This window comes from Oxyura jamaicensis, chromosome 8 (genome assembly GCF_011077185.1).
Source record: "Oxyura jamaicensis isolate SHBP4307 breed ruddy duck chromosome 8, BPBGC_Ojam_1.0, whole genome shotgun sequence".
Lineage (NCBI taxonomy): Eukaryota > Metazoa > Chordata > Aves > Anseriformes > Anatidae > Oxyura > Oxyura jamaicensis.
In genome coordinates, this window is record NC_048900.1 from 29,308,567 (window position 1) to 29,323,107 (window position 14,541).

Consider the following 14,541-nt stretch of genomic DNA (forward strand, 5'->3'; position numbering starts at 1 on the left):
ATCTACCAAAGTCCAGTCGTTTGTCATTTACCTCATACAATAATTGGATTCTGTAAAATGTACATTTAATTTCCCATGTTGCATAAACAAGGCATAATTTATCCATTTCACCAAACTTCCGGAGCCTTTGCTGTTACTGCCTGGCAGTTCTTATTTACATATTTACTTTTTACTAGTTTAAGTGGTGTTAGTGGATGCCTAAATGACAAGCAATATATTCTCCCTGTCAGGATGAAGCAGCACAATGCATTTTTCATATGCAAACCCCAGAATATAATTGTGTGTTTGTAAAAGTAATTTTATCACCAAAAATTAAATGACAGGCTCACCACTTTATAAAAATTCTGCTTATACAAGCATATTTGATTATGCAAAAGTTAATCTGTCCTGCAAAAACCTATGCTTCAGTCAATGAATATCAGCCTGGCAAGCAGTTACTTGCTGGCGTTTTTTTCAGCTTTTCTGCATAGAAATTGGATTGTAAGCAGTGTAATAATAAGGTGTTTTTTGAATTACTTGTCTTCTGTTTTGTCCTTGCAGATGACAGTTTGATTTACATGGATCCTCATTACTGCCAATCTTTTGTAGATGTCAGCATAAAGGATTTCCCTCTTGAGGTAGTGTGGATATAGACCTGGCACTGTTTTCTTCCCATATGAATCAAACACTAATTATTTAGAGATGTTCTAGCTAGCTGCATCTTTATGGTTTTACAGTTACGTGTTATTTATCAAAGTTCTGCCCTTCTTTATAGGCCTATAATCAACAAAAATGACCAGAAGTTAAAGATTCAATATGAGGTTTTAATTTTTATTACGTTAGCATTTTTCTGGTTCTTTTCAATGATCGGAAAACCTCAAAACTAGATACTAGTTTACTTATATATTTTTCTATCAGAGACAATAGACAATATTGGAGATCTTAAACGTGATTTAGTTGGATTTGTATTGGGTTAGTTTATCTTTTGGGTCATGTTTTTTATGATTTATTGTAACTGCAAGTTTCAGTGGATGTTCTTGAGAGAATAAGTGTTCAATAATAGGTGCTTGTAGTCAGCTTGGAACTGAAGTTTATATAGGTGTGTCTGATAATTATTTATCCAGGAATTGTTAATATTTCTGAACTGGAGTAGATAGATATTTTAAATGTAATTTTTGCTTCTCACCACTTTGCAGGTCACTTTTATAGCTTCCTACAAGTGAAATTACTGAGGCTTAGCAGTGAGGTTTGTCATTGACTAGATGTACAATACTCAACTCTTCTCAACTGTTTGTTTTTAACAAGTTTTATTATTATTTTTACTCCAGCAATTTTTATAGAATAGTTGTTTCCTAGAAACAGGTCTGAAAGCATAGATGCTGGGTTTGTTCTTACTTACCCCAGGCCGTGACTTTCTCTGGGTGCATCAAAGTGTAATGAATGTGTCCTTTCAGGCTATGCTTACTTGTTAAAAATCATGCTTTTTTATTATAACTTATTTATTTACAGTAGTGTTTTCCCATTTCTTTAACTTCTTCCCAAATAATTTGCATTGAGAATAGGTAGAGCTTAACAGAGGTTATTAAAGGACTCTATTTCCAAACATTTACAACATTATCAGTTACAGAAGGAAATGCTCAATAGCCACAGTGCTCACAGTAAAAACACTCACATACGAACTCTCCTTTTTGATATTGGTGTGGTCAAGTTCTGCATGAACTTCCAGGCACCTCAGAGCATTACGTGTGAAAACATCCACTGCTGCTTAGGACAGCATCAACTGCGCTGGAACAGAGTTGGTTATTAGTAGTGATTCCTCATGCCATAGTGTTCTGTGAAGTTAAGCACTCCTAAACGTGGAAACAGAGCTTCAGGAAAAAAAACCATACTGCATTTCAATAAGGAAGAGGAATATATATATATTCATGTCCACCCCCCTGAAATACTAGTTTCTTAATGTAGGATTCTTGTAAGTTTGCAGTAAATCCTGTAAAGAGTGCAAGTCATGGCTCAAGAACGGGGTAGGTGATCTTAAACTGACAGGTTACATGTAGAAGGGAAGTCAAATGGTACGTAAGTAAGTTCTACATTGTCATGGGTCCTGTTTGCATAGCAGCTAGGAGTTAACTTAAACAGAGAGCAATGGAGGGAGCCTCCTGTTTCTGCCTATTGCTATCACGAAAAGAAAGAACTGTTAACATGCCACTTTCAAGGAGGTACTATTTTGAAGTTGATCACAACACCTTAATCAAAATACCATCAAAAAGTATCTAGGAAAAGAGATTACATGTATCAAAGGGCTTATACGGGGCTAATGTTAAATCCTAGGGCTGGCTAAAAGCAAACATTAACATAGATTTTAGTATTTATGCTTAACAAGGTGCTTTAACTGGTGTGACGTATAATGTGGAAGTCTTACGGTTCTCCAGAAAATTAGAAGGTTCTAAATTAAAAAAAAAAAAAAAAAAAAAGGAACATTGCTGAATCTAAAATATCAACTAAATGAATCAGAAGATAATCCTAGGCAAACTTTAATTCTTTTCAGAGATACCTTTGAATTTGCCCTGTTGAGGTATTTGGAAGAAGGGTTGTTGAGAGTCCCAGTTCTCTACGTATTTTGCTACTGCTTTGTGGTAGCAGCCAGAGATTATAACCAAGATCTTTGCCCCTTTATGCTAATAACCGTTGTAAAATACGGTGCCTTCTGAAGATTTTACAGTTTAATTGGGTAAGCCAGACAGAAGGTGGGAAGAGCACAGAGATGTAGAGCTGAAGTGACTTCCTTAAGGTCACGCTGGAGCTCAGTGGGCAAGCTACAAAAAGTACACATCTCTTCGGCTTCTGTTCCCATGACTAATCCTCCAGATTATGCTGCAGGCTGGCATTAATATGGATTTCCAAATAATAAGGTTTTAAAATGTATTTTGAAGGTACACAAGCTGCCAGCTTGGCTTGATCGCATCCTAATGCTTTTCTGCAGACAGAAAATATATTGCGATTTAATGCTTAGTGCATTTAATGGTATTATATCTTTGTCCAGAAATGTCAAAAGTAAACAGAAATTGCTTTCTTAGTGTGGATAGTTGCTTGTTAGATTTATCTGTGGGGAGTATTTTCAAAATTGACAAATTGTCCAGAATAAGTTGGAAATCAATCCACTCTGTATTGGCTTCCAGAATCCATTTGTTTGGAGGAGTGGAGAGAAAAAAAAAAAAAAGCCTCTCCACTTCTTTTGTTGTACAGTGATTGGTGTAGCATTAACAACACTGCCCTGAACGGTGCAGCACAAGCGTGGTGGGAATCTTGTTGTTGAAATGTGACTGTAAGGCAGAAATCAGTTTGTGCATCTGATGACCCAGGAATGAATATTCAACCTGCAAATTCTGCGTAGAAAATCTGAACAGAATTGGGGGGGGGGGGGGAATCTATAAAAATCAGTCTTGTATAAATATTTCTAATATTTGCTTAGATTTTTTTTTAGCAGAGGCTTAATACAAATACCTCTCAGGTTTGTAATCACAAGCTAATAGCAATACCCTTCAGCATGTGAAACTCCTGCACTGCCAGATACTCTCCGGGTAGGGAACTCGTCTTCTGCACGTTGACTTTTCTGATGAGCAAAAAAAAATTAAAAGATCAAATGGGTTCTAGCCTACAGACTGCTTGATGCTAGCTGCCGGCGGCTGCTGTTGCTGTAGTCAAATCAGATGGCAGCAGAGGAAAGGTGGTGGTGCTGGGGCTGTGGCAGCGAGCTGCCCTGTCCCCGCGCTGTGCCAGGAGCTGCCGGCGTGCTGTGCGCGCCGAGACGGGGAAGGAGCCAGCACGGAGCAGTCCCCGGGGAATATCGATCGCCGTGGGAAGTTCAGGAAAAATAAAAGCTGCATTTTAGTACGGGGGTGTCTCCGTCGCGGAGTGGTGCCGACCCCGGGGTGTTGGCGTGGTGCTGAGCAGCGCTCGTGGTGTAGCGGGCTGGTGGTGCGGCTGGCCCTGCCTGCTGGCCGCAGAACCGCCGGGACTGCCTCGCAGGTGGTGGCTTCAACCTAGGCAATAATTGCAGATGATGAGCTTCACCTAAACTACAGTCCCTGTAACAAACGAATGCATTTCATAATGAGGGTAAACGACATGTTTGTTATCATTTCTCTCAGGAGCTGTGAAGGAGAAGTGGAGGGAAGAGTGGTTTGTTGTTTTTTTCCCCTTTTATACCCCGACTGCTGCTAGTGTCAGTTCACAGCACTGTCAGAGCATCATTTGTCATGGAAAGAGATTCCACGTTAGGGAGAAAAATATTTATAAAGCAGGGCATGCTTTTGTTTTTTCATACTTGTGGGCTTTTGTAGCACAGTTTTGCTTTTGTGTGTGTGTTTTTTAACCCACTTCATTCGCTAAAGGAAAACAGATGAGGTTGGTTTATTCCATCATGCCTCTTTTATAGAGGCTGGGGGAGGGAAAGGGGCAATGGGCAGTGGTAGTACAGCAGTAATTGTAAGATAGTGCAAAAGCTGTTACAAATTCAATTTGCAGAAGAGCGTTCGCCTCCTCTGCCTTGGGAATATTCATACAGGGCTGCTTGGAGCAGCAGACCTCTGACAGATTTCAAACTAACGTGGTGCTACGTGCAAGTTTGGTGAACGCAGCACAAACAGCAAGAGGCTTTACACGTGTGGGGAGTCAAATTCCACGAACCTCTTTGGGTGGGGGTTGGAAGAAACAACTTCAGGTGCATGTGCTGGGGTTTAATACAGGTGATAGAGCAGGTTGGGTGTTAAAGCTGTCGGTTAAAGAAAAAGGAAAAAGGAAATGTGTTGCTCTGTACTGTTCTCAACCGTAACCTATTTCCTGTTTTTGAATCTCGCAAATTGCAGTCATTCCACTGTCCGTCTCCCAAAAAGATGTCGTTCAAAAAAATGGATCCGAGCTGTACGATAGGATTTTATTGTAGAACTGTGCAGGACTTTGAGAAGGCTTCTGAAGAAATAACCAAGGTAGGTGTCAAAGTTGCAAAATCGATTCCTCAGCCAGAACAGCATGTGTGCGCTGTGTAGGGGTAAGGGCAGAGGATCAGCGCACCTTTACTAAATACTTGATATTTGTTGCTGCATTTATAATCGTGAGAAATCCAGATTGCTTTTCACTTCATCCGTTTTTACCAAGACATAAAACCTGGGCAGAACCTGAGCGGCGTGTTGCGAGGCTGTCGCCAACGGAGCAAAGTGATGGGCTCAAAACAAAGCCGGAGCCGGGCAGCCAGGATGGCACATGGCAGCTCCACGAGGTGGCACTATTGAAGTGAAAATACTTCTGCAGCCACCCTGCCGAGGTGCTGGAATTACCCGGTACCTGATGAGGAATTTTTAAAAGGCAGTAAATCCCTTGGGAAGATTTATTTATTTTTTTTTTTAATGAAAGTATTTGATCAAGCTAAAATTGTATATTATTTCTTGTTAGCATAAGTGCTTTTTCTGATTGCATTTCAATGTAAAGCAGCGTGCTCATGTTGGGTAACAATGTTTGGAAGTCAGCGGAGCAAGTATCACCCAGTAAATCTGTCTGATCATGTCTTTCCACTTGAAAAATACAGGGATAGGTTTACCTAGGTCTACATATAATTGACTTTTTTTTTTCTTGATTATCCCAGCATATGAATATTTGACGTACGGTTTTATTAATATGTTGTATTAACTGGGGTAGCCAATAACCATGCTTTGTGATTTTAAAAAGGCCTTTGAAAGGATTCAGTGGCAGTGAAGATATCTGTGATATTAATATTCAAACCATAGTACTTACCAGAAGCGTGCAAGAATTAACGTTTGCACAACATTTTGAGTGTCCTGTTAGGCAATGTTAGTATTAGAGCTGAAGCAGCATTTTAAACTTAATAGTTGGTAAAAGATTTAGTGGATTTTGACTGATGTTGAAGTTGTTTTTTTTTTCAGTTCTTATACAGAGAGGTAAAAACTTAATTACAAAATCACCTGCGTTGGAAGTTCTCTCTTTTTTTTTTTCCCACTTTTCTTTTGAGTTTGGGCTGAAGTACATTTCCTCCCCTAATCATCCGTTGTGGAAATAGCCAGGTCTGATTGAAGTCTTTGAACTATTGTAGCACTTTGGACAGAAGTTCTTTAATGTTGATGACGTTGTATCAATGTATTCCAGACAAAGTAAGTTTGATAGTACAGTTTGGATACAAATACCATGCGAAAAATATCCCATGATCTTTCAGTCCGTCCTTCACATCCTTTGTTTTTTTCCTGCTCTTCCATTATTTTTCCCTTTGTTTGCAGTTTGAGTGCTCTAACTCAGATTTACTTCCAGCATGAATACCCAGCAGGCACAGCCACTCCTGCCTGGCTTCTCGGCTCCACGTGGCACATCCAGGAGGTCCCGCTCTGGTCCTGCACAGCACCGGGGAAGGAAGGCCCTGCCTCTCCCTGGCTGCAGCCTCTGCTGCTGCTCCACTGCATTACCTGACTGATACCAGCCTTGGCGTTCTGCTAATGCAGTGAATTGTTCCCTTACCAAAAACCATGGCTGCAAATTAATAATCCATTTGGGCTGAATGGCACTTCACTGTTTGTAGCCCGGGTTCTAAGCAGAAATGGAAAGTTCCCTGAAGAACTGAACTGACTGAATATGGAGCTTGGATGCAGCTCAGTACAAAAATGAATTATTGCATTGGCAACAGTGTCAGTCCTGTCTAACACTGAAATCCTAAAAAATATTGATGTTTTATTAAATAAGCTGTAGAAATCATCACCGTGTTACCTAAAGAACTTGCAAGTGAAACAGATCTGTCCAGTGGCATTCTTTATTAGAGAATTTTTATACTAAGTTATGGCCCAGAGTCCAGCACTTGGTTACTTCATATTACATAGGATATCCTCAGCAAAACTGAGAGCAGAAACCACGTTTCTGGAGCTTGTTCACTGGCTTTGCCTGGGGTAGTTTCAGCTGTAATATAAATGTCATAGATCTGTGTTCTTAATTTTTGCACTGATATTATGAACCAGTCTCATCCACGGAGCTTCAAAACTGCTGGGTGTGAAGTACTCTTAAAAATCTGGACTTCGGAAAATGCCCTCTTTGGTGCCTCCTCAAAGTCATAAAGTACATAGTTTTGGGCAATTTACTTTTTATAAAATAAATCAAACTTAGTAGGTAAAATCAGGTATTTATTACCTGTGATCACTGAGTGAGATGTAGCTTGATAATCATTGCAGTAACCTTAACCGAGATCCGCTCAGCTCCTGCTTGTTGGGCTATTGATGTATTTAGTATTTCATCACCTCCCCGCGTAACTGGAGAGCGATGTCCCTGGCACCGTAGGAAGGGTGCTTTGGGGAAGTCCAACAGACAGTAGCAGTGTTGCTGCAGGTGTGTTTCTGTCCTCAGCTGGAGGGACCATCTTTAAGGGTGCTCTCCATGAACGTGGGGCTTCCCTGAAACACAGTATTTGGGTAAGTTTTCTGTTGCAGATCTACACTTAGGAGCTGGCATAAGTCCAGCCGTCCACTTCACAGACCTTCATATGGCTCCAGATTTTGGTTCTTCCTAACCCAGCTTGTATTCAAACCCTAGAAATGACAGGCTTTGCATCCAGTTACCTAGTCTTGCAAGACTCACAAATTCTTTGTTTCCGGACCAGCATTTTTCCTTTCTTCCATAAATACTTGTTCCTTTTCTTTGCTTTTTCTTGTTACTATGTGTTTGTCTTTTCTGTAGCTCCTTCCCCTTTTCCCAGGTTTCACATCAAAATAACCAAATGCAGTTAGAGTGGACTAGAATGAAGGGGAAAATTTCAGACCACAGTAAAAATCAAGGAATCTGTGTGATTTTTTTTTTTCTTTCCAGCCCTCTGATTGTCTCTTTACAAGTAGTTCCTACTCTTCAAAGATTTGTGTTTTTTTTATTTTTCTGCTTTATATTAAGTGTTTCTCCTTAAAACAACGTTTAGGGATTTTAGTTCCACACAGTGGATACCTGTAGGCTAATGTAGTTCTGCATGTCACTGCATCACTGTACAATGAGATGTTTTTTTTCAAAGCAGGTAAGAAATAAAGAGAGAAATAAAACAGAAATGAACAGTTGTCTAAAGCAGCCTGAAAAGTGGAAATGACTGTCAGCATGTGGAGGATTAGTATCTGCTACTAAATGTAGCTGGTGTGGTGGTGGTTGAAGTATTTATCGTTTCCTACTACCCTCATCCTATAAGCTCAGTTCTCTTATTTATAAATACAGATTTTTGGCGCCCTAGTTAGCACTGTTACCATTGTCAGCGTATTTTTAACCACCTTATTTAGGTGTGCATGTTTATGCTTTTATTCAGTGTTGACTACTGTACATAGTGGTTCTACAGCAAAAATACCTCTTGAGTTGTTGAGGTGCTCCAGAACTCGTACCTGTGTCTGAAGAGAGCGTTACGGGCATTAACTGTTTTGTAGATAAATATATTTTAATCTCCCTACAAGATCTCGAGCTGCACTGAAGCAATCTGCATTCTGTATGTCGAGGTGATCTGTATGAACAAGTTGCAGGGTTAGGCATAAAACTGTGAATGGAGCTATTCACTGTCTGAAGGAGAAGAAATAGAAGTAGATGTTTGTTTCAAAGGAGGAGGAGATGTTGAGATTGTGCAATGCTTTTGTTTTAATATGATGATAAAAATAAAAAATGCATTTTTCATTTTCAGGTCATAATTTAGATCAATATTGCTGCTTACTGTATTTCTTCAAATCCAGTTTAACATTTTATCTGGTATGTGTTCTACATTATAGATGCTGAAATCTTCATCTAAGGAGAAATACCCCTTGTTTACTTTTGTAAAGGGTCATTCTAGAGACTATGACTTTGCTTCCAGTCCACTCCGTGAAGAAAATGACCTTTTCTCTGAGGATGAAAAGAAAAGATTAAAAAGATTTAGTACAGAGGAGTTTGTCTTGCTTTAAGGACATTTCACACTAGATAATTGGCAGCTGTCCAGGAGAACACTTGCCTTTTTTAAAAAAATAAATAGTGTCCTCCTCTTCCAGAAAGGCTAGCTGTGCTGAAATAGGTCTATTTTCATAAAGATGATAATGTTTTATATGTTAATAGTCTTTAAAATGTCATTTATAAATGTACTTACTAATTATTTTTGTTCACTACTAGTTGGATGAGTGTAATGTCGCATCGTGCTAGTGAAGATAGATGGCATTGTTTAGAGGCAGGTGTGCTGAAATGTGCCTGCGTCCTGGTCTCGCCCTCTGAAAAAGCCGGGCTGGCTGAAAGCCTGAATGTGATCCTAGGGTTGTTTCGGTCCGGGACAAATCCTGAGCAGAGGCTGACCAATACATGTAGGTTTTATGTCATGGGCACATACATGTGGGTTTTGAGACCATCTTATTCCTGTTTGTAAGCAAAATTTGAATAATTCTCGTTGTAAGAGTAGAACTCTAACCTGTTACACTTCCTAAGCCCAAATAATAGTTAATGTGGTAATTGCAACATACCTCTCTTCCACTGCGCTGCCCGGGATGTAAGTTTGATATATCAGAAGTAATTGCCAGTTGCAATACTGATATAATTATATAGGCTGAATTGTGAGTTAAGATACTATTTAGCAGTATGATTTTATAATGGTTTCTCATTAAGCCAGCTTTGGAACCTTAATTTGAGGAGTGAAGATAAAGTATTACCTTGCCCCACATTTTTTAAAGGTTATACTATTAAATTAACTGCAACCAATCAAAGCAGCTAAAAACAATTATTAGAAAGGAGTGGTGTTTGTTTCCTGTTTCAGCTATTATAATGTTGAGGCTTCTTTTCTGCTAGCGCAGCTTTTAGATCAAAGCAATCGGGGTCTGGATGTTTAAAATTTTGGGGTAATTTTTTTTTGAAGTTATTACTGTACAAATGATTACTTGACGGTGTGTGTTCTCAAATTGCAAAGAAATGTACATAAATAGTTTCGTGTTTTAACAAATGCAATATTTAAACTATGTATTAACACTGCTTGAAAAATAAAAGGTGTGAAAACATTAACTGCATGTGCCTCCTTTATTAATACCAGGTCCTCTAAGAGTGAATGTGATCCCACATCTAAAAAAAATTAAGGTGTGAATACTCTTTTTATGTGTAATAAAGGCAAATTTAATTGTTGTGTTGTAAACCAAATGTTAACCCATTCTAAGTGCCATTCAGGCACAGAAGACACCAATGTGATGCTTATTTGGATAGACAAGGTGTACACATTAAGATACCTTCTTTCCTTTTCTGAGAAACAAAGTGACTTATAGCTAGATGTCAGGCAGAACTAAATCAGGTATACACCTCAGAGCTGGGGTGTGCATCTTCAGGTGTTAACTGAGCTAATATTCTGAAAAGCCAAAATGAGATTACTTGTGGTTTCACTTGTTTTCAGGAAAAACAAAAACAACAGCAGAAACCACATATATCATTTGTCTGAATTAGTAACCTCTGCACTGTTAAATCACACTAATAATTGGCACAGTATTTTTACATGCTGCATGTGTATGTGAGGGTGTTCAGATTAGATCTTACTTAGTATTTTTCATTAATAGCCCAGAAGAGGGAGTAAACAACTTATTTATGGAATTTAGATGTCAAAATGAGGGGAATTGTGAATGTCAGTGAGAACTAGAAAACAGAAGACTTCTGTTTAGTGAAGCTCAAGTTAATGTAGCTCTAGCAAAAATAATGCAAAACTGTCAAGTGGTTCCTTTGGGTAACAGTGGAGAGGAAATTACACATAAAGTTGTACTTTGCTTTCCCATTTAAGAACCAAAAATGCAGTTCTATGCTGCATCACTAAAAGCTGTCACGGAGCGGGGGGATACATTTGGCATAATCTGGTCTCACTGATGCTCTCCTGTCTGCTTACCTTTCCGTGAGGAAGGCATTTACTAATTAAAGGTCGCAGAAGAGCTGTAAAAATGATCGGGAGCCTGCAGGGACGGATTTAAGGAAGATAAACTTGGAGCTCTGGGCCTTTGTTAGGCTGTGGCTGAAGAGAGCTCAGGGTGAGAGGGAAGCAGGACAGTTTACAAATGCACGCTCTGCCTGCACTGCTGAGGAGGAGAGGAGTTGGAGGGAAGGGCGAGAGGCCGTTCGTCTTTGGCAGAGGGGAAGACAGTCAAGGAAAAGCTTCCTAGAGGGGAATGCCAGGCTGTGTAATAACCTCGCGCAGCAGCGTGTCAGCCTGTTAGGAAGCAGGCTGGCCCAAAGGCTAACAAATGCACGGTAAAGAGCAATCCTGCATTCAGCACATCAGTTGGATCAATAGCGTCTTTCCCATTTACAACTTCTGTTGTTGTAGTAATAATAATAAAATATAATAAGCTTTAGAGGCTTTAAAGCAGGGGAGTCTGCAATATTTGTAATGAAGTTGAGAGCGGCCCTCGGTTATGTAAAACTCAGAAAAATCCAGATTTGTGCCCTGGACTTTTCCCTGATGGTGTGTTGTTTTTGTTGTTGAAAAGGCCAGAACCTGTGCAACACCAATATGTGTTTCCAGTCACCCCGGGCCTACACAGAGGCCTGCGACCCCTTGGGGCTTTACCCTCCCACCGCCTCACAGCCTTGCAGGGACGAGGCTGGGGTAGGCCAGGCTGCCAGCACGCGGCTCCCTGAGGCCCATCTGAGACTAGGAGGCCTGGCTAAGACCCATCCTTTGCACATTTTCCATGCCCTGGCCTTTGTACCCATTGACCTTCTGTACGCTCACACACAGGGCATGGAGAGCTTTGACCCCAGCTTGGAGCCAAGGGATTGATTTCCCTTTTTCCTCAGCTCCGCTGGCTGAAGTTCAGGTGCCTCAGAAAATCCCATGTGCACGTACCCACCGAAGCTATCTCTGTCTTCAGAAACACGCTGCTATTAAAAGGGCTTTTGGTTTGGTATTCTTGTAATGGGAATGGTCAAATGGAAATATAAGAGCTACGGTATATGTGTTAAAAAGAAAAATGTAATTCTACCATCCCAACAGCAAACTTATCTGTAAGGGAGAAATGGTTTCATTTGTCTCAGTCCTCTTGCAACTTGTTCATAAAGAAACGTAACGGTTGAAAACCGTTGCTGAATTTAAATAGTTTTTTTTTTTTTTAAAAAAAAAAAACTAAGGGCAAGACTTCACTGCTGGAACAGCTGCCATTGTTCAGTGTGGTTCTTTAATCTGTTACCAAATCCTTTCATTTACCACAGTGCCATTTTATTTGAAGCCAGCTGTAAATGGCTGTTAAAAACTAATAGCTATTTTCATTTTTTTTTTTTTTTTTCTTTCTTTCTTTCTTTCTTTTAAGTTTCTTATACAAGACTTGGCACAGACAAGCCCACAAGTTGCCCTGGTGCTGAAGATCCATGTACAGTGGTGACACAAGTTAAATTACCAAGTTACTAGAAATTAATGTTTTTCAGTAACTACAGGGGACTTTAATTGGAAACTATGTTAATCGCATAGTAATTCTCTTTACCTCGTCTGCATTATCTCCTGAAAACTGTGCAATTAATTTGTGTCATCACTGTTGCTGCTGCTGCCTTCAAACACAAACCAAATGAGCATTAGTTACTCACACACCCAGCAGTGGCCTATTTCCTTAAAGGACTGCCGCGAATCACTGACTGATGACTCGCTTGCCTGACTGAACCAGACTGCACGCACCACAGAAGGTGGCAAACAGTTGTTCTTTTCAGAGAAGTCTGATCTTGAATGACCTAATCACTTTTCTTTGTGTGTTTATAATACCTAATATTAGCTTGACACTAATATTAGTGACCCTAGGACACTAAATGAGCAGCTGGGACTCTTTCTTCCCCTTCTCGGAAAGATAACTGGCCCTGTTTTTCAAAATAAAGTGAGGCTGCAGGGTTCCCCCTGATTTGGCTCTCACTGACCGGTGAGCAAAGCCTGTCACACTTCCCGATCTGCTGGTGAAGGTGCTCGGGGTTGTCCCTCCCTGCTGCAGCTGGGACCGAAGCGTGGGTAGCCCGCAGGGTGCAGCATTAAGGACCTCAAGGCTGTCACCCAGTCAGAGCCCATTTGTGGCCACCAGCAGAGTTGCTTGGTTGTGTTGCCTCTCTTTTGTTTGCCAGTATGAGAATTCAGCTGAAAAAGCAAGTGTGGGTGGGACTGAAGGAATCCCAGCCCCGTCCCGAGCACTCTCTGGCTGTGCCAGTGCTCTGCACGAGGGCACCAACAGCCCTCACCCTGGTTTCTGCCTTGCCCTTGGCTTGCAAATGTCTTATCTTCAGGCAAGTCTTTTGTAGTTCTGTTTTTGTTTTATCTTAACCCTTCAAACCAAGAAGTTCTGGTAATGAAAAGCAGGCTAGTGTGTCTGTTAGGCATGGTGCAGCCAGGAGCCCACAGCAGTGGATTTGGGGACACAGGGAAGGTCTCTCCTATCTGCCATTAATGACAGTAAGAAAATGGACTCACTCTGGAGAGCTGATTTATTTCCAGAGTTATTGACAATCGCTTAAACGAATGATGGAATGAAGAGCAACTGCGAGTTATGAAAGGTCAATAATACCACAAACGAATACAAAGAGTACATCTGAAATCCAGCCCACCCTGCTTTCTGCTCATGAAACTTTTTCAGCCCCAGGTGACACGGGTGGACAGCTTTTTGGTGAGGCTGAAGCACCAGCTCTTACTGTGCCACCAGGAGCCTCCTAGGGGGCAGAATACACCTGATCACTTTGTGGGGTCTTGCTGTGTATCATTCGGGAGCGTGGCTGCAATCTTTCTTCGCAGTGCTTGGAGCGCATTTCCCTCATCCTGTGCCGAGGGCTGCAGATCACAGTGGGGTGGAAATGGCTCAGCAGCACTCCTGCTGAGATCTCCCGTGCCATCCCTACGGCCAGCCCCTGCTAGACTCTAGCTGCTTTCCAGCTATACAGCCGTGTTACAGCCCGGTGCCACCTTGGTTCGACAACACCACGTTATGTAAAGGGGGTCTTAAAATGCTGGTAACTTATCTCCACTGCCAACAAGATGTAAAAAGGCATTTGAGTGAGTCAGGATTGAGCCCTGAGTAATCATCATTTGACCGTATGACTGGTTATCTTCATGAGATGATTTCTGTTGCCTAATTGAGGCTAACTGAGCTTTATAAACAGTTCCCTTCCCTGTTTGTAAGCAGTTCACGGGCAGCTGTAATTGTTTGAATCCACAGTGTGAATAGCAAAAAGAGCTTTACTTAATGACTGCAGAAGCCCTTCTTGTGTGAGAGCTCTCTGGTATTTATTCACACCAGAATTCACGACGCTTTTGTTTTCTATGAACGCTCCTGCAAATAAAAACTTGCTCACTCTAATGCTTATGAATAAATGTGGTCGTAAATGCCATCAAAGCAAATCAGCAGGGTTTTATTTATGCAAGAAGATGCACAAATAAATGTTTGCTGTTTTCACCTAGCGCTAGTGGGTGTGCAGGCATGTGTGAAAAACCAAGGCTTTGTGCATTTTCCTCTCAGCATTCACAGGTCATTCTTATTTTCCATCCACTCCTTTCTTACACTCTGATCCTGCCAGCAAATCCCCGTGTCCCAAGGGAACATTATTAAAGTC

General features: G+C 40.9%; 1 protein-coding gene across 2 annotated transcripts in view; it reads left to right on the forward strand.

The window, feature by feature from the left end:
* The window catches only part of ATG4C (autophagy related 4C cysteine peptidase), a 27,531-nt gene extending 17,532 nt beyond the window's left edge, over positions 1 to 9,999 (forward strand). For both annotated transcript variants that reach the window (XM_035333528.1, XM_035333527.1), the window contains 3 exons: positions 541 to 617; positions 4,845 to 4,964; positions 8,754 to 9,999. In XM_035333528.1, coding sequence (XP_035189419.1) covers positions 541 to 617; positions 4,845 to 4,964; positions 8,754 to 8,924 — 368 coding nt within the window. In that variant the 3' untranslated portion in view covers positions 8,925 to 9,999. The remainder of the gene's footprint in view (positions 1 to 540; positions 618 to 4,844; positions 4,965 to 8,753) is intronic.
* Positions 10,000 to 14,541: the final 4,542 nt, after the last annotated feature.